Source organism: Centropristis striata, chromosome 12, assembly GCF_030273125.1.
Source record: "Centropristis striata isolate RG_2023a ecotype Rhode Island chromosome 12, C.striata_1.0, whole genome shotgun sequence".
NCBI lineage: Eukaryota > Metazoa > Chordata > Actinopteri > Perciformes > Serranidae > Centropristis > Centropristis striata.
Window position 1 is genome coordinate 573,421 of NC_081528.1, and position 20,192 is coordinate 593,612.

The 20,192-nt window shown below is 35.7% G+C and overlaps 2 protein-coding genes across 2 annotated transcripts in view; both read right to left on the reverse strand.

Annotated features, from left to right (window-relative positions):
• canx (calnexin) overlaps positions 1 to 5,183 on the reverse strand; it is a 26,203-nt gene extending 21,020 nt beyond the window's left edge. Inside the window, exon 1 of the mRNA XM_059346991.1 lies at positions 5,151 to 5,183. The gene's annotated coding sequence lies outside the window, so the exon portion shown is untranslated. The remainder of the gene's footprint in view (positions 1 to 5,150) is intronic.
• A 2,010-nt stretch (positions 5,184 to 7,193) lies between these two features.
• Positions 7,194 to 20,192, reverse strand: part of mgat4b (alpha-1,3-mannosyl-glycoprotein 4-beta-N-acetylglucosaminyltransferase B) — a 77,091-nt gene continuing 64,092 nt past the window's right edge. The window contains exons 13-15 of the mRNA XM_059346994.1: positions 19,810 to 19,897; positions 16,718 to 16,830; positions 7,194 to 9,638 (exon numbers count right to left, since the gene is read on the reverse strand). Of these exons, the coding sequence (XP_059202977.1) occupies positions 9,615 to 9,638; positions 16,718 to 16,830; positions 19,810 to 19,897 (225 nt within the window). The 3' untranslated portion in view covers positions 7,194 to 9,614. The remainder of the gene's footprint in view (positions 9,639 to 16,717; positions 16,831 to 19,809; positions 19,898 to 20,192) is intronic.

Genomic DNA, 20,192 nt, shown 5'->3' on the forward strand with positions numbered 1-20,192 from the left:
ATATTAGTAATTAAAAGCTCTAGTTTGTTGATTTTTCCCGATGGAGTCGTTTGTTGCACATGATGCATTCAAGGACAGTTGGAAAGTGTACACTCCACTGATTATTTTTGTTTTTAAACATTTTGTCTTTGATAAATTATGTAATTTTGGTGGTTTTTAAAAAAAATGTATCGTGTCCTCTGTGTGTTTCAGCGTGTTAAACAGGCTGTCGGGCTAATCAGATTAACCTGCAGCAGGATTAGCATGGCTAGTGAGCATTAGCCGTTAGCTTAGCATCAGAGCCGTCTGGCCGGCGCCCACGTGGCGTTGGAGGTGATGACTCATCTAACACACACGAGGAAACACCAACTTTCAGGGCTCAACGGGTGTAAAAAAACATCTAATTTTGTTTATTTTGATCCATAACTGCAATTTAATTCACAATATTTGAGGAATTTTGCCTCATTATTCTGATATTCTGTCTGTAATAGATATTGAACCTTGTAATGTACAGATATTGGTATGAATTGTTCAGTTTGGTGCATTAGTTGGGGACTATTTTCTGCAGCGGATGAATCCATATCTGGTGCATGAATCAGTTTGTGATGGATTGAATCAGATGTTTTATTTGTGACAGTAAAAGGTTTTTGGAGGCTTTTAGAGGCTCTGATTGGCCGATAAAAGCAGCAGCAGAGTAAAAGCAGCTCGTCTCCCAGACTGAACAGATCTGGACTGGTTTAATCTGATATTAGAGACGTCCAGCCTGCAGGACGTCTGCTGGGAGACAAACTGGCTCCTAACTGGGTTTGATGGAGCAACACAAACCAGAAATAACAGACACAATGTGGTTATTATTATCACTTCATCTGCACAATGTTCTTTACATCAATCTAGAAAATGGGATTGTCTATAGAATGTTTGCTTCTGTCTTTAAATGTCCCAAAAACATTCAGATATTTCACGTTTGTATTTGGGACATTTTATGTCTTTTTTTTAGACATTTTACGTCTTTTTTTAGACATTTAACATCTTTTTTTTAAAAGAGATTTTACGTCTGTATTTAGGACATTTTACGTCTTTTTTTAATACATTTTACGTCTTTTTCTAAGACATTTTACATCAATTGTAAATGATGTAAATATTGGTGGCAATGTTTTGATAATGATTAAAATGCTTCAATCAAAAAAGATTAAAACGTGTCGTTATGTTGCCGTGACGAACAGCCAGTTAAAGGTATTTAAGTGATCTTTTCATCCCATTAAACAGCCATTGTTGCTCTTTTCTCAGTGTTTGGGAGCAGATGAAGCTGTTTTCTGATCAACGTGTGAGAGATGTTGTGTAGAAGTGAAGAGTAATAAATGAGGCCTGAGGGCTGTTTGTGGGCGTGGAGGTGATTTAAAGCTGCGTGTTGTGGGAACGAGCCGTTATCAGTAACAGGACAGACAGGTTACTGTTTCAACAGAAATAAACACTCAGCAATATAAACACACATCTGTTACTCATCCACCCCCTTACGCTCCGTTTGACCTCTGAACCCTCAAACCCACGGGGGGGAGGGGGGGGGGGGGTTGGAAAAATAAATAAATGTGGGAAAAAAGCCTCGTTGCATAATTTATCAGCTAGAAACTGTAAAAACAGGAACTTTTGTCATTTTTAACATTCCCGATATTAATATTTCATCAGCATTACTTTACTCTTCAGGTCTTGTTTAAATTTTCTGCCTTTTTTGTAATATTCTTCACACTTGTGGGCAATTGTTTAATTATAAATTATATTTTATTCCATTTAAAAAAAAATTTTTTAAAAATCTGAGAAATTCCTCTTGTTTTCCATTTTTTAAGTGATTTGTCATTCCAACTTCTAAATCTTTTTTTGGTAGTTTTGTGTCTTTTTATCATCATTTCACGTCTTTTTTGGGACATTTTGGGTTTATTTGTTGTTTTTTGTCATTTGTGACACTTGTGGGCCCCTAGAAAAAAATTATATATAAATTCTATTTTATTCCAATTTTTAAAAAATAATTCAGAGAAATTCAACTTTTTTTCAGATTTCTCCTTATTGTCATTTACATGTTTTTTTGAGACATTTACGTCTTTATTTGTGAGATTTTACGTCTTTTTCTTTTTTTTTTTTTACATTTAACGTCTTTTTTTGGGACATTTTGCGTTTGTTAAAAAATATATATAAATTCTATTTTATTCCAAGACTAGATATTGGAGTTGTTCTGATTGAGCTGCAGGATTTAGAGATTTATGCAGATTATATATAAATATATATTTCAGTTAACAACCAGGTCACATTGAGTCAGAAGGGTTAAACTGGTTCCAGTGACTCAGGGAGACATTTACATGTGGCAGTAATTCATGAAGCTGGTTTGAATGAGATGAGATCAGAAACCAGCAGGTTGAACTGGTCCAGCTGCTGCAGGATCCACCTGACAGACCAGATCACCAGATCCACTTTATAACACGTGATCCTCACTGGGACATTTAACTCTCAGAAAGTCTCCTTAAAGCTGCACAAACTGCTCATTAATTAGAGTTTCTTCACTGTGAGACTGAACACACTGAAGACAAGTCTAAAAAGGACAAAATGTTCAGATGAAGGAATCAAACAATAAGTTCATTTAGGATTTAAACAGTTAAAAACTTCAAGTTTCCGAAATTTGATCTTTTTCTGAACAGATTTCTTCTAACTGTTCCATCCTTCAGAACCATCGACTGAATCATTTGAAATTATTATTTTTTATTCAAATTTATCTTGTTTTTCCTTTTTTTGGTAATTTCACGTCTTTATTCGGGACATTTTACGTCTTATTTTTAACATTTTACTTTTTAAAAACCATTTTACGTCTTTATTTGGGACATTTTTAGCGCTTGTTCACTGTGAGACTGAACTCACTGAAGAGTTTCTGATGGAAACAACGACGGTTTAAAAAAGGACAAAATGTTCAGATGAAGGCATGAAACAATAAGTTCATTTAGGATTTAAACAGTTTCCTAAATTTGATCTTTGGTGTTTTTCTGGTTTCTTCTAACTGTTCCGTCCTTCAGAACAATCGGCTGAATCACAGTTAAAGTCGGGAATTACACATAAAAACAGGTTTTGCTGCTGATATGTTGTTTATTTTAGGTGTTTTAACCCTTTAATAACTATTTATATATTATGTCTGGTGGAGAGTTTGAGTCAGAACTCTGTTATCAGTAGAAGTGGTGTTTGTTTGTTTGTTTTGAAGCTTCATTGAAGGAATAATGTTTACAGTAAACAAGGCTAAAGTTACACATAAATAGAGAGGATAATATGAAAACAAAGCATAGTTTTAAGGAATATTCTCTGTCATGTGCACATGTATGAAAACCATATATATATATATATATATATATATATATGGTCAGAAAATGCTTTTTTCAGCCTCTGAATACGAAGATTTTCTGCATTTTTAAAGTGTATATTAAACTGAAGATCTGAAGGTTATGGACTGACAAAAAAATATGTTTTTAGATATCACATGACCTATTTCCCCATTTAAAAAATAATAATTTATAGAGGAAAAGCCTAATCTAGAACCTAATAATTAATAAAGATAATTGCAGCCCTAATTTATTCACCTAGAAACACTGCAGCTCTTTAAATCTGGATGTGTTTCCAAAGACAAGATAATTAAATGCTTAAAAAACAAAATAATCAGCAGATTCATTAAAATAATAAGTAATTTGACAAGAAAAAGTAACCAGCAACAGATTAAGTCATAAATTAACAATTTAAAATATATTTAATAAGCACAAATCTCACACAGCAACATCTAAGGCTGAAAGATTTGCAGGTTACTTTAATTTAAATATTTTTTACTGAATATTTGTTCTTAATAGAACATCTGAAGACATCAGCTTCAACATGTCCTCATTTTTTAAAGTCAATGATTAATCAGGATAACTTAAACTCAACTACAAACTGGCACTAATGATTGGTTTTATTCTCCGTATTTACCAAATACAATCCTTCACTAGTTCATTTAAGACTTTATTTTAATTCTAAATATTAGTGTAATATTTAGACATTATTTGAGACATTTTACGTCTTTATTTGGGACATTTTAGATCTTTTTTTGGGACAATTTTCGTCTTTTTTTGGACACTTTTCGTCTTTTTTTGGGACGCTTTTCGTCTTTAAAATAAATATATATAAATAAATATTGGTGTAATATTTAGACATTATGTTGACGTGACAAACTCCCAGCTAAAAGATATTTATTAAAATAAAATCTAAACAGACATATATGGTGAGCAGCAGCTGTTTTAGTCGGGTAGTGTTTAGACAAATAAACAATTCTAAATATTAAACTGAACATATAGAGAGATAGATTTACAGAATCTCTATTTGAAATATTTCTTTTGACTTTAAAAGAACATGTGAAGCTTCAACATGTCCTCCTGTTGTTTTAGAGTCAATGATTAATCAGGATCAGTTATTGAGCGGCTCCAATAATCATTAGTCTTCAGCTTCAGGCTTTAACACAATAAAACTCCACATGTTTTACATCTTCACACATATTTCAGGTGTTTTTCTACAGTTTCTGGTGGTTTTCTGCCGTTTGAAGCTGATATTTGGTGAATAAACAGTGAAGCTAACATGCTAACATGCTAAGTGACTGAGTCATTCATTAGTTTCTAGCAGCAGGAACTTTAAGCCTCTAAATGTTCATATTTCACCAGATATTCATCTTCATTATCTTCCTGTTAATCTGTCTGCAACCAGCTAGCTTAGCTTAGCTTTGCTTATCTTAGCTGCGAGGCTACTTAGGAAAGCCAAAATGAATTAAAAAAATTAGGATTTTTTTTATAACAAACAAAATCAGACGTTTAAACACATAGGAACATAAGTCTGGTGTAAATATGTCGCTTTATATTTAACGTTTTAGTGATTTAGATGCTAATAAACGCTAACGCAGGAGGCTAACAGGCTAGCTGGTTCACCTGTAGTTAATTAGCTTCAGTTAGCCTGATGCTAACAACATGCTGCATGGTTATATCTTTATATTTAGCGGATAAAAACGGATCTTATGTGGATAATTAGTTCACAGAGAGTTTAAAGAAGCTGCTAGTTGTGAGGCAGCGGTGCTGTGAGGCAGCGCAGCCCCGTAATGAGCTCGTTTTCGGGGCTCCGGTACTCACCTCCGGCTCTCCGTCTGACCGCCGCCGAACTGAACCTCAGTGTCACATGGACGCTGAGCCCGCCCCCTGCCGGCCGCTGATTGGTCCACGAGAGGGGAAGGTTTGGCGTCTGCTGTCAACTGTCAGCAGCTGATTGGTCGGTCAGTGAAGGCAGAGCCCGCCCCACTCTGGAGCTGAACCTCGTGGACAGCGCTCATTGGTCGAGCTGGCGGGGGAACTGAGCGCTGATTGGTTGGAGAGAGGGTGATGAAAAGGATTCTAGAAGCTGTGAAGTTGGAATAAAATTGATTTTAAAGGAATTTAATCAATATTATTAAAGATGTAAATGTATATATATTATACATACAAACAATACAAACTAATTTTATTTGTTTTTTTTACAATTTTATAAATCTTATATTTTGTTTGTATTATTTTATTTTATTTTGTATTTTGTTTGTATTATAATTTTCTTTTCTTATATATATTGTTTCCTTTATTAAAATGGCTTATTCTTTAATTATTATTATTATTATTATTATTATTATCATTATCATTATCATTATTATTATTATTATTATTATATAATTCCTATTATCTTAGTTTAATTTTTATTTTGAGTTGAAGATGTTGTAATAAAATTAATCTTTAAGGAGTTTAATCATTAATATTATATATAATATAATATTTCATTTATGTAGTAAGGCAGAGAATATCGAGGCATTCCTCTTTCTTTTCTTAGTGTACAAACTAATTTTCATTTGTTTATTTCATTCTGTATATTGTTTGTATTATAATTGTATTTTATTTTCTTTATTAAATGGATTATTTAACTATTACTAATTTTTTAATCAATCTATCTTTTTCTTTGTCTTTCTGGAAATATTTCAATATATAGTTTTTATTATTTGGTAATTATTTTTATTTTATTATTTAAAATGTATTTTATATTATTTTAGGTTACAAAATTAATTATTTTATCATTATTATAGATTTTATTTTACTTTATTTAAAAAAATATATCATCATTATTATTATTATTATATAGTCTCTTTTTATAGTTATAGTTATATATTTATAGTCTCTGTTTTTATGATTTGATAATTTTTCTTTTTTGTAATTTTATTATTTATATTTTATTTTATTTTGTTTTAGTGTACAAACATATTTTATTTAATCTATTTACTATTATTTATTTTTGTTTTATAACATAATAAAGACTCAAAGACACAAAATACTCAAAAATATCTGTTGAGCTGCTCCTTTAATTGTCTGAGGAGAGTCATGTGATCTTCATCATGTGACCTGAAACAACAAGCTGCTTTTTATTCTCTCTGATGAACTGAGAAGCTGCTTTACATTTTAATGAACCGTGAAGACTTTTATTGTGGAGGTCACATGTTCTAGGACCACTCAGGATCACTTCCTGTCACCTTCAATGATGTTTTTCTGCAAATAAATTCATGTTTCACAACTTTTCCTGTGATTCATCAGCAGTGATGTTCAGATTTCATCATTTCCTCTCTGATGACACACACACACACACACACACACACACACACACACACACACACACACACCATGACCGAAACCTAATTCTAACATTATATTTTTGTCCAAAATTCGTGAGATTTTAGTCGTAATGATTAAGTCAAAAAATCACAATATTTTACTAAATAAAGTCTAAATATTTTACGAAAAAAACTGAATATTTTACATAATAAAAGTCAGATTTTTTTCTATAAAAAAGTCAGAATATTTTACAGAAAAAAAGTCTGAATATTTTACTAAAAAATTGTCTGAATATTTCACCAAAAAAGTCTGAATATTTGAAGAAAAAAAATCTGAATATTTTACTTAATAACAGTCTGAATATTTCAACAACAAAAAAGCAAAAAAAAAATCAGACTATTATACTAAATAAAAGAGTAGTATTTTTCTAAAAAAGCCAACATATTTTAGGTCAAATTCAAGTTATATTTTGCTATAAAATGTAACAATATAATGTCACACACACACACACACAGGACACCAGAAACTCTTTTTAAGAGAAAAACAACAATACTCATTTAAATTTCTGTCTTTATTACAAGTCACAGGTTGGATAAAGTTTAAATATTTTATCTAAAGATACAAAAGACAAACAGAGATTATAGCGACGCGTCCACAGCGTCTAGAGAAGAAAAGAAAAGAAAAGAAAAGAAAAGAAACAAAACAAAACAAAACAAAACAAAACAAAACAAAACAAAACAAAACAAAACAAAAAGTTTCCTGAAGCTCAAAGTTCCTCTGATCCAAGTTTCATCTGAACCCAGAATCAACAAATCAACAGATGAATGAAGGAAATGTTGAAATATTTGACTGTGACAAAATGTTGGAAAGTTTAAAAAAATCAAGTCATAAAGTTTCATAAAACTAATCAGCTGATATTTTCCTATGAAGAAATATTTTGGTGTTAATATTTATTGGTGCTGATATATTAAAAAAACATTTCTACAGAAAATATAAAATGCTTCAGGTGATTTAGAAATTCTGTTTTGTCTAATATTCAGCATTTGTCTGAAACTAAAACTACAGTCCTGATTTAATTTAAATTATTTTAATTTTTTAATTAATTTAAAGGAACATACACTAATGTTTATTCATCTATTTATTTCAATCTTATTTATTTATTTTTATTTATTTAATTGGTCAGCAATTGATTGACACTAATGTTTATTTAGCTTTTTATTCATTTATTTTATTTTATTTAAAGGTACCAAACAAACACTGTTTGTTTGTTTATTTAGCTATGCATTTACATTTTTAAATTTATATTGTTTTAATATAAATAAAAAGGAGCCGTTTTAATTTCTATAATTAGTTTAAGAATGTTAATATTTGTATGTAAAATGTAAAATAATGCTAAATATTCTATATCAAAGCCTGTTTTGTCTGTTTATGTGTTTGTTTGTTTATTTGTTTGTTTATGTGTTTGTTTGCTTGTTTGTTTGCTTAAAGATTTATAATTTTGAATTATTTTCATTATTTAAAGCACCAATTATTTAACTGAGGAAACAAACTAACTGAGAAATAAAGTGATTGAACTCAAAAAGACAAAAAAAAAACAAAAAGACAAAGACGAATCGTCTCAACAGAGAAAATAAATTAAATATCTGGAAGAATTATTTTATAATTTATATAATTTATCAACAAAAGAGTCGATGAGACTGAAGACGAGAAGTTACACAACAACAGAGTACTACAGAGTACTACAGAGTACAACAGAGTACTGTGGAGTACTTTAAAATGCATTAGGGCACTGAAAGTATGTCAGAGTACTGTAGAGTACATGTAAGTACTTCAGAGTACTTCAGAGTACTTCTTAAGAGTATATGTAAGTACTTCAGAGTACTTCAAACTACTTCAGGGTACTATGAAGTACTTCAGAGTACTACTTAAGAGTACATGTAAGTACTTCAGAGTACTTTAAACTACTTTGGGGTAAAGTACTTCAGGGTACTTTAAACAATTTTAAACTACTTTAGAGTACTTCAGGGTACTATGAAGTACTTCAGGGTACTCCTCCAGAGTCCAGTGTTGTGGTGAGTATCAGAGTATCAGAGTACTTCGAAGGCCTCAGTAACGTAAATCAAACATTTTCAGACGTTGATAGAAAAGTAAAAGCTGCTGCCGTCAGAGTTCAGAGACCAGAGGGGTCAGGGGTCAGGGGTCAGGGGTCAGGGGTCAGGGGTGGGAGGCAGCAGAGGATTGTGGGAGGTGGCGGCGGGCGGCTACATGTGGTCGGTCCGGGGCTTCGAGTCCATTAAGGCAAACCAACACACACACACACACTGAGGGACGGAGGGGGGGCGGGGTCCGGACCTCAGAGTCTCTGGTTCAGGATCAGCAGGTTCCAGTGTTTCAACATAAAGACCACAAATACAGCATCAGAGAGCTACTTCAGTCTGGACCAGGACCAGGACCAGGACCAGGACCAGGACCAGGACCAGGACCAGGAGACCAGGAGACCAGGAGACCAAGGAAACCAGGAGACCAAGGAGACCAGGAGACCAAGGAGACCAAGGACCAGGAGACCAAGGACCAGGAGACCAAGGAGACCAAGGAGACCAGGAGACCAAGGAGACCAGGAGACCAAGGAGACCAGGAGACCAGGAGACCAAGGAGACCAAGGAGACCAGGAGACCAAGGAGACCAGGAGACCAAGGAGACCAAGGAGACCAGGAGACCAGGAGACCAAGGAGGCCAAGGACCAGGAGACCAAGGAGACCAAGGAGACCAGGAGACCAGGAGACCAAGGAGACCAGGAGACCAGGAGACTAGGAGACCAGGTTCCTGTGGTCCAGTCTCTGGTCCGTCTGGCCCTGCGGCGGGTGGCGCCGTGGCACCGCGGCGTTGAACTGTGAGCAGGACGGCAGCTGGAGACCCCCGGTCGGCTCGCTGCACGCTCAGGGGCCCTGAGGTATCGCTGAGGGGGGACGGGCTTCAGTCGGCCTTCTTTATGAAGATCTGAAACCACATGGACCACAGAGACCACAGGGACAACAGGGACCACGGAGACCACAGGGACCACAGGGACAGGAGGGACAGGAGAGATTATTTGTACAGCACCTTTCAACAACAGATCATTCAAAGTGATTTACAGAAAACATTAAACTGAACACTGCCTCTCCATGTTTAGTTCTGACCCTGAACACATCACTAAACCATTCAGTGCTTTGTAAACAAACAGTAGTGTTTTGAAATCAGTTTTTGGACGGACAGGAAGCCAGTGTAAAGACCTCAGAACTGTAGACCTGTACACCTGTAAAGACTGTTACAGTAGTGTAGTCTGCTGAAGAAAAACGAGTGGACAAGTCTTTCCATAACTTCTTTAATCCTTGATATATCCTTGAGGTGATAGTAGTTTGACTTTAACTGTTATAATTTCTGGCTTGGTTTGTGGTTTTTACCGTTTGAAGGTGAAACTTTTAATTGTTCTGACTCTGCAATATAGAGTAGGGCATATGGGTCGGGTGGGTAGTGAGCTGGCAGCAGGTGAAGGAGGGTACCTGGGCGTGCTGACCCCTGACCCCTGACCCCCGGCTCCAGCGGCTCTGGGGACGTGGAACGTCACCTCGCTGGCGGGGAAGGAGGCGGAGCTTGTGCAGGAGGAGAAGCGTTAGCAGCTAGAAATAGTTGGTCACCTCCACACACAGCCTGGCTCTGAACCGAACTCCTGGAGAGGCTGGACTCTCTCCTGTTGTTACCCAGGGTGAGACTCTCTCCTGTTGTTGCCCAGGGTGAGACTCTCTCCTGTTGTTGCCCAGGGTGAGACTCTCTCCTGTTGTTACCCAGGGTGAGACTCTCTCCTGTTGTTGCCCAGGGTGAGAGGCTGGACTCTCTCCTGTTGTTACCCAGGGTGAGACTCTCTCCTGTTGTTACCCAGGGTGAGACTCTCTCCTGTTGTTGCCCAGGGTGAGACTCTCTCCTGTTGTTGCCCAGGGTGAGAGGCTGGACTCTCTCCTGTTGTTACCCAGGGTGAGACTCTCTCCTGTTGTTGCCCAGGGTGAGAGGCTGGACTCTCTCCTGTTGTTGCCCAGGGTGAGACTCTCTCCTGTTGTTACCCAGGGTGAGACTCTCTCCTGTTGTTGCCCAGGGTGAGACTCTCTCCTGTTGTTACCCAGGGTGAGACTCTCTCCTGTTGTTGCCCAGGGTGAGAGGCTGGACTCTCTCCTGTTGTTACCCAGGGTGAGACTCTCTCCTGTTGTTACCCAGGGTGAGACTCTCTCCTGTTGTTGCCCAGGGTGAGAGGCTGGACTCTCTCCTGTTGTTGCCCAGGGTGAGACTCTCTCCTGTTGTTACCCAGGGTGAGACTCTCTCCTGTTGTTGCCCAGGGTGAGACTCTCTCCTGTTGTTGCCCAGGGTGAGAGGCTGGACTCTCTCCTGTTGTTACCCAGGGTGAGACTCTCTCCTGTTGTTGCCCAGGGTGAGACTCTCTCCTGTTGTTGCCCAGGGTGAGAGGCTGGACTCTCTCCTGTTGTTACCCAGGGTGAGACTCTCTCCTGTTGTTACCCAGGGTGAGACTCTCTCCTGTTGTTGCCCAGGGTGAGACTCTCTCCTGTTGTTGCCCAGGGTGAGAGGCTGGACTCTCTCCTGTTGTTACCCAGGGTGAGACTCTCTCCTGTTGTTACCCAGGGTGAGAGGCTGGACTCTCCTGTTGTTGCCCAGGGTGAGAGGCTGGACTCTCTCCTGTTGTTGCCCAGGGTGAGAGGCTGGACTCTCTCCTGTTGTTACCCAGGGTGAGACTCTCTCCTGTTGTTACCCAGGGTGAGAGGCTGGACTCTCTCCTGTTGTTACCCAGGGTGAGAGGCTGGACTCTCTCCTGTTGTTGCCCAGGGTGAGACTCTCTCCTGTTGTTACCCAGGGTGAGACTCTCTCCTGTTGTTACCCAGGGTGAGAGGCTGGACTCTCTCCTGTTGTTGCCCAGGGTGAGACTCTCTCCTGTTGTTGCCCAGGGTGAGACTCTCTCCTGTTGTTACCCAGGGTGAGACTCTCTCCTGTTGTTACCCAGGGTGAGACTCTCTCCTGTTGTTGCCCAGGGTGAGACTCTCTCCTGTTGTTACCCAGGGTGAGACTCTCTCCTGTTGTTGCCCAGGGTGAGACTCTCTCCTGTTGTTGCCCAGGGTGAGACTCTCTCCTGCTGTTACCCAGGGTGAGAGGCTGGACTCTCTCCTGTTGTTACCCAGGGTGAGACTCTCTCCTGTTGTTACCCAGGGTGAGAGGCTGGACTCTCTCCTGTTGTTACCCAGGGTGAGACTCTCTCCTGTTGTTGCCCAGGGTGAGAGGCTGGACTCTCTCCTGTTGTTACCCAGGGTGAGAGGCTGGACTCTCCTGTTGTTGCCCAGGGTGAGAGGCTGGACTCTCTCCTGTTGTTACCCAGGGTGAGAGGCTGGACTCTCTCCTGTTGTTACCCAGGGTGAGAGGCTGGACTCTCCTGTTGTTGCCCAGGGTGAGAGGCTGGACTCTCTCCTGTTGTTACCCAGGGTGAGACTCTCTCCTGTTGTTACCCAGGGTGAGAGGCTGGACTCTCTCCTGTTGTTACCCAGGGTGAGAGGCTGGACTCTCTCCTGTTGTTGCCCAGGGTGAGACTCTCTCCTGTTGTTACCCAGGGTGAGACTCTCTCCTGTTGTTACCCAGGGTGAGAGGCTGGACTCTCTCCTGTTGTTGCCCAGGGTGAGACTCTCTCCTGTTGTTACCCAGGGTGAGACTCTCTCCTGTTGTTACCCAGGGTGAGACTCTCTCCTGTTGTTGCCCAGGGTGAGACTCTCTCCTGTTGTTACCCAGGGTGAGACTCTCTCCTGTTGTTGCCCAGGGTGAGACTCTCTCCTGCTGTTACCCAGGGTGAGAGGCTGGACTCTCTCCTGTTGTTACCCAGGGTGAGACTCTCTCCTGTTGTTGCCCAGGGTGAGAGGCTGTGGGCGGCTGAGCTCCGCTGTGTTGGAGTTCTCCCTGAGGAACCAGAGGAACCAGAGGAACCAGAGGAGGAGAAGGTCTCTGGGTGGTGTCCTGCAGGGGAACCACCTGGGGACTCTATAGTTCTTCTGGGAGACTTGAACGCTCCCGTGGGTGCTGAAGGCTCTGGACTCTGTTGTACTGTCATGGTTGACACGCCTCTTCAGTGTCTTGTGGAGGTCTGGGACAGTGCCAGTGGAGTGGCAGACCGGGGTGGTGGTTCCTATTTTTAAAAAGGGACCGGAGGGTGTGATCCTATTACCGTGGAATCACACTGCTCAGTCTCCCTGGGAAAGTCTCCTCAAGGGAACGTCTCCTCCTGGGAAAGTCTCCTCAAGGGAACGTCTCCTCCTGGGAAAGTCTCCTCAAGGGAACGTTTCCTCCTCGGGAAGTCTCCTCCTGGGAATGTCTCCTCCAGGGGAAGTCTCCTCCTGGGAACTTCTCCTCCTGGGAACGTCTCCTCCTGGGAACGTCTCCTCCAGGGGAAGTCTCCTCCAGGGAACGTCTCCTCCAGGGAAAGTCTCCTCCAGGGGAAGTCTCCTCCAGGGAACGTCTCCTCCTGGGGAAGTCTCCTCCTGGGAAAGTCTCCTCCTGGGAAAGTCTCCTCCAGGGAACGTCTCCTCCTGGGAACGTCTCCTCCTGGGAAAGTGTAGTCCAGGGTTCTGGAAGGAGCTCCGGCCGATTGTGGAACCTCAGATTCAGGAGGAACGATACGTGGCTCTCTGCATCTTTCTGAAACATCTAATTCACCTCCTGCTCAGCCTGCTGCCCTCTGGGAGGAGCTACAGGAGCTTATGGTTTATCATCTCAGCCCCAATAAGGTTATTAACTCTTACAGTTCCAGGTGTTTTGAATTTTGGTTCAAGTGTCGACACCCCAGTCTGAGTAAACAGATTCACCATGTGTTCCTGCAGGTTCACTAACAGAATACTCTTTTAACAGAAACTCTGGATTATGTATGAAAAATGTTGACAAAGACCAAAATGAAGGACATTTTCACTATAATTTTAGTGAATTTTAGTTAGTTTTGTAACCACAACATACAGTTTCAGTTGGTTATCTTTTTTTTTTTAAAAACTCTCGTTTTTATTTTTATTTCAGTTAATGAAAATGTTCTAGTTTTCGTTATTTCGTGAGTTTTCGTTCACTATAATAACCTTTGTCAGAACTCTCAACACCCACACAGGATAAATTAATTAAAAGGTGCAATAAAATGGACATGTGCAATACAATCGATATGTGCAAAACATTCAATCTACCTCATCTATAAATTTTCCGTAGCCATTTATTTGTCTTTATACTTATTTATTACATCACATGTCCTTGTTCTTGTTTCTGTCCTTGTTTAGTTCACTATGCACCTTATGCAGCGGCACTTTCAATCTGGTTGTATAGTTGATATATAATGACAATAAAGGCTGCTTGATTTGATTAATTCGGGTCTTTTCTCGTGTTTTTAAGGTTCGTTCTTTCAGCTCGGCTGAAGCCCAGCTTAGTGTTTTCATGTTCAGCTGTTTTTATAAAAAAAGACTGAAATATTGTGTCTGTAAAGGATCAAACAGAGTAATGCAGCATCTAAAGGGTTAACAGGGAGAAACTTTCTCATCAGCAGACCTCAAAGAGAGTTCAGAGTTCAGAGGTCAGAGGTCAGAGGTCAGAGGTGGCCTCAGTATTAATCCTTTAACATTCCTCACAGTCTGCTGACAACAAGCTGGCATTTAAAGGGTTAAAAGGCTGAAAATTAATAAATACCTGGTATACATGAAGTAAGATTCTTTTTTTTTTAGTATTTTGCAGCAGTTTTAAAACGGTGACATAAAAAAATAAGATCTTACTCTGCAATAAAATGACAATAACAATAATAATAATAATAATAATAATAATAATGCAGAGTTTTGATTAAAACATTTAATTCAGTAAAAGTGGAAATAAACATTAATATATAGTATTTTTATAGTAATAATGTATAAATTAAAAAATGCCTTTAGTAGAATTTGTTTGTTTTATATAAAAATGTTTAAAATTTTAAAAAAATCTGAATATTTGGTTGTTCTGATCTGGGCTGATGTTGGTCAGTGAAAGTGGAAAATATTTATAACAGATCATTTTATAGCAGTTTTTTTTTTAAAGCAGACATTTTTAAAAGACTGTTTTTCATCGTTAAACTTCGAACACTATTAAATTGATAATGTGATATTAAAAAACAGCAGTTTGATCCTGTGCAGAAACATAATAACCTCATTAAGAAATACACAGCTGTTGTAATATGTTCTAATGTGTTATTATATGTTCTAATGTGTTATTATATGTTCTAATGTGTTATTCCGTGTTATAATGTGTTATTATATGTTCTAATGTGTTATTCTGTGTTATAATGTGTTATTATATGTTCTAATGTGTTATTCTGTGTTATAATGTGTTATTATATGTTCTAATGTGTTCTAATGTGTTATTAAATGTTCTAATGTGTTATTCTGTGTTCTAACGTGTTATTATATGTTCTAATGTGTTATTATATGTTCTAATGTGTTATTATATGTTCTAATGTGTTATTCTGTGTTCTAACGTGTTATTAAATGTTCTAATGTGTTATTATATGTTCTAATGTGTTATTATATGTTCTAATGTGTTATTCTGTGTTCTAACGTGTTATTATATGTTCTAATGTGTTATTATATGTTCTAATGTGTTATTCCGTGTTATAATGTGTTATTCCGTGTTATAATGTGTTATTATATGTTCTAATGTGTTATTCTGTGTTATAATGTGTTATTATATGTTCTAATGTGTTATTAAATGTTCTAATGTGTTATTCTGTGTTCTAACGTGTTATTATATGTTCTAATGTGTTATTATATGTTCTAATGTGTTATTCTGTGTTCTAACGTGTTATTAAATGTTCTAATGTGTTATTATATGTTCTAATGTGTTATTCTCTGTTCTAATGTGTTATTCCGTGTTATAATGTGTTATTCTGTGTTATTCTGTGTTCTAATGTGTTATTATATGTTCTAATGTGTTATTCTGTGTTCTAACGTGTTATTATATGTTCTAATGTGTTATTATATGTTCTAATGTGTTATTCTGTGTTCTAACGTGTTATTATATGTTCTAATGTGTTATTATATGTTCTAATGTGTTATTCTGTGTTCTAACGTGTTATTATATGTTCTAACGTGTTATTATATGTTCTAATGTGTTATTATATGTTCTAATGTGTTATTCTGTGTTCTAACGTGTTATTATATGTTCTAATGTGTTATTATATGTTCTAATGTGTTATTCTGTGTTCTAATGTGTTATTATATGTTCTAATGTGTTATTATATGTTCTAATGTGTTATTCTGTGTTCTAACGTGTTATTATATGTTCTAATGTGTTATTATATGTTCTAATGTGTTATTCTGTGTTCTAACGTGTTATTATATGTTCTAATGTGTTATTATATGTTCTAATGTGTTATTCTGTGTTCTAACGTGTTATTATATGTTCTAATGTGTTATTATATGTTCTAATGTGTTATTCTGTGTTCTAATGTGTTATTATATGTTCTAACGTGTTATTATATGTTCTAATGTGTTATTATATGTTCTAATGTGTTATTCTGTGTTCTAACGTGTTATTATATGTTCTAATGTGTTATTATATGTTCTAATGTGTTATTCTGTGTTCTAATGTGTTATTATATGTTCTAATGTGTTATTATATGTTCTAATGTGTTATTCTGTGTTCTAACGTGTTATTATATGTTCTAATGTGTTATTATATGTTCTAATGTGTTATTCTGTGTTCTAACGTGTTATTATATGTTCTAATGTGTTATTATATGTTCTAATGTGTTATTCTGTGTTCTAACGTGTTATTATATGTTCTAATGTGTTATTCTGTGTTCTAACGTGTTATTATATGTTCTAATATGTTATAACGTGTCCTGACCTCGCTGAGGATGACTTTGTTTTTTTCCTGTGTTATAATGTGTTATAACATGTTATAACGTGTTATAACGTGTCCTGACCTCGCTGAGGATGACTTTGTTTTTTTCCTGCGTTATAATGTGTTATAATGTGTTATAACGTGTTATAACGTGTCCTGACCTCGCTGAGGATGACCCAGACTGGAGAGTCCGTCAGCACCGACAGCCTCATGGCCTCCAGCGGGCCGAAGGTGGCGTCCACCTCGCCCTCCGCCACGCCGTTCTGGAACCTTCCTGCAGGAGACCAGAGGAGCAGAACATCTCAGCTTATTATTTATACTATATATATATATATATATATATATATATATATATATACTATATACAGTCTGTGGAGGTTACACACCAGCAAATGTCTACGACATCAGGACATAATTACAACTAAAGGACACGCCTCTAATTATTTAATCAAATTATAATATCTACACTCATGGAAAACATTATTAAACCAACTTGTTTCCTTCAGGTTATTGTTCATTTTAATGTCTGGTTCAACTAAAGGTAACAAATATAATGATAACAACACAAATATCTGATAAGAGTTTAATTTAAGAGCTGATATCTAGACATTTAACATGGTTTTATTGATCATGATTTTGGTTATTATCAAGAATGTTTCCATGACTGTAGATGGAAAAATGACGATGAAAAGACACAAAATTATCGAAAAAGACACAAATTGACCAAAAAGAGATTTAAAAATTACAAAAAAGACTACATATGATAAAAACTAAATGCAAAAATGACCAGAATATGACACAAAATTATAGAAATAGACACAAAACAACCAAAAATAGATTTTAAAATGACAAAAAGAGGTCAAAATGATGGGGGAAAAGATGGAAAAATTACAAAAAACACAAAAAATGATAAAAATAGATGCAAAAATGACCAAAATATGACAAAAAATGATCGAAATAGACACAAAACAACCAAAAAGAGATTTCAAAATGACAAAAAAGACACAAAATGATAAAAATAGATGCAAAAATGACCAAAATATGACACAAAATTATCGAACTAGACACAAAACAACCAATAATAGATTTAAAAATGACTAAAAAGACACAAATTGACCAAAACTAGCTGTATGAATGACTGTATGAGAGTAAAATGAGTGAGAACAGAGTGAGTTGCAGCCGTCGGCCTGCTGGTGGCGCTGCAGGAGCATCAAACATCCTCCTGATGACATCATCAACATGTTGACATCATTTACTGACTGAAAATCATTTTAAAAATATATTTCACAAAATGCCCCTTAAATTAAGAATGAATATTTTTTTCTGACACTGGACAAAATGATAAATAAATGATTATATTTAAATAATACCTCAAATTATATAATTTTTTTCATAAAACACAACAGTGGCACCATGTAAACAAACATTTAACGGGTTAAAGCTGAAAATTAACACATATTTGGTGGTTATGATGATGACTCATACAAAAAAAAGTGTATTTAATGAACATCTGATGCTGCAATGAAATAAAATAAAAAATAAATATATAAATAAATACAAATGCATAATTTTGTTAAAAATGTTTAATTCAGTGAAAATGGAAAATAATATTAATTTAATAATATTAATTATATAATTTTAAGCAGTTTAGAAAAGTGACATTTGTGATAAGACTGCAATAGTGATAAGACTGCAATAAAATAATAATAAAAATTAAAAAAAAAATGCTGAATTTTGTTTAAACATTTAATTCAGTGAAAGTGGAAAACAATATTAATATTTTATATTTTATTTTGTCTACTAATGTAAAATAAATGCTCCATGCATCTCCTCAGTGCTTGTATTGGACTTATTTTATATTATTTAGAATATATTCACCTCAGTAAAAGTGGAAAATAATATTATTTTTTAGTATTTTTACAGCAGTTTTAGAAAAGAAAAAAAATTGTCAAATAAATAAAGATGAATCATTTGGGTTAAAAAAATGTAAATAATATTATTAATATAATTATTATGATGATGATAATAATAATAATAATAATGATAATAATAATATTAATAATAATAATAATAATAATAATAATAATAATAATAATAATAATAATAATAATAATATATTTTATTTCCATTGCAATGAATAAATAAATCAATCAATAATAAAATTAAAATAATAAAAAATAACCCATTAAAAAATGCATAAAATGTTGTAAATTATGTAAACAAACTGTCATTTAAAGGGTTAAAAATAAAAATAATATTTGGTTGTTATGATAAGAGCTGAGTGGAAGATAATATTTATATATAATTTAATGTATCTGGGGATTTTTTTCTTTTTTTAAATCAAATGGATCATTTTAAAATCAATAACCATGAATAATTCTGCAGAAACGTCTTCAGAGTATCTGATCAAACCTCCTGATATTTATTATTTAGATAAACTTTATTGTTGATTAATGTGAAACATTAAGAAGCTCTGAGACGCTGAATGTTCCCGTTTCCCTGCAGGACGCCTGAACGCAGCACGCTGAGATTAATAGAGCGAGCGACGATCGATCGACTGAAATATTGATGAAGAGGATAAAGAGCTGCAGGAGATTTATGATTCAGATTAAAACGTCTTCGTCTCCTCCTGCTGCTTCTCCTCCTCCTCGCTCACTTCTTCCTTTCTTTCTTTCTTTCTTTCTTTCTTTCTTTCTTTCTTTCTTTCTTTCTTTCCTTTCTTTCTTTCTTTCTTTCTTTCTTTCTTTCTTTCTTTCCTTTCTTCTTTAAATCAGAAATCCTTCAGACTGAACAAAGAAAATCCTAAAGTCTCAAATCCAGATTCAACTGGATTATTTCCTCAAAATGTGACATTTTATATGTCTGAATATAGAATATTATATCACATATATAAATGTCTTTTAGTCCATTTAAAGTCGCTTTTCAAGGAAACTAAAAATATTTACAAATATGTGAGAATTAAAGGGAAAAAGTCCCAAAAATGAAAAAAAAAAAAAATTGATTTTTAAATATTTTTAATTTAAATTACATTTTATACTATAATTACTCTTCTTAAAGTTCTTAAATGCTTATTGTCTGATTTTTTTCATTGTTTTTTATTGATTCTAAAATATACTTGTTGATAAAATGGCCAACGTTGAGTTTTAATCCTTCGGTTTTTATTCATTTTGAGGGTTAATCCTTTTACATGCAGCTAAAAAAACACAATAATAATAATAATAATAATAATAATAATAATAAACTAATCTCTCACCTATCCTGATGAATCCGTCTTCTGTTCGGTGATATTTGGGTGTTTTCTCTCGTCCTTCTGTCAGAGCTTCTTTCTCTGCTGCAATATTCTGAAAACACACAAACACAAACTCACATTTCACTCTGAATCATATTAATTAATTATACTGATCTGTAATAAACAATCAACAGAACAGAATCACCTCAACACAACAACAACCAGAGAAACCGGACGGCTGTAACACTTTAATATCCTGTGAAGGATCCATTCATCCATCAATTTATCCAATAAAAAACTTAATAATTATATCCAGGTAGAGGTTGTTTGTTTGGTTGTTTGTTTGGTTGTTTGTTCTGCTGCTTTATGGAAATGTTTGCTTTGAGCAGAAAAAGAATCTTAAAGAT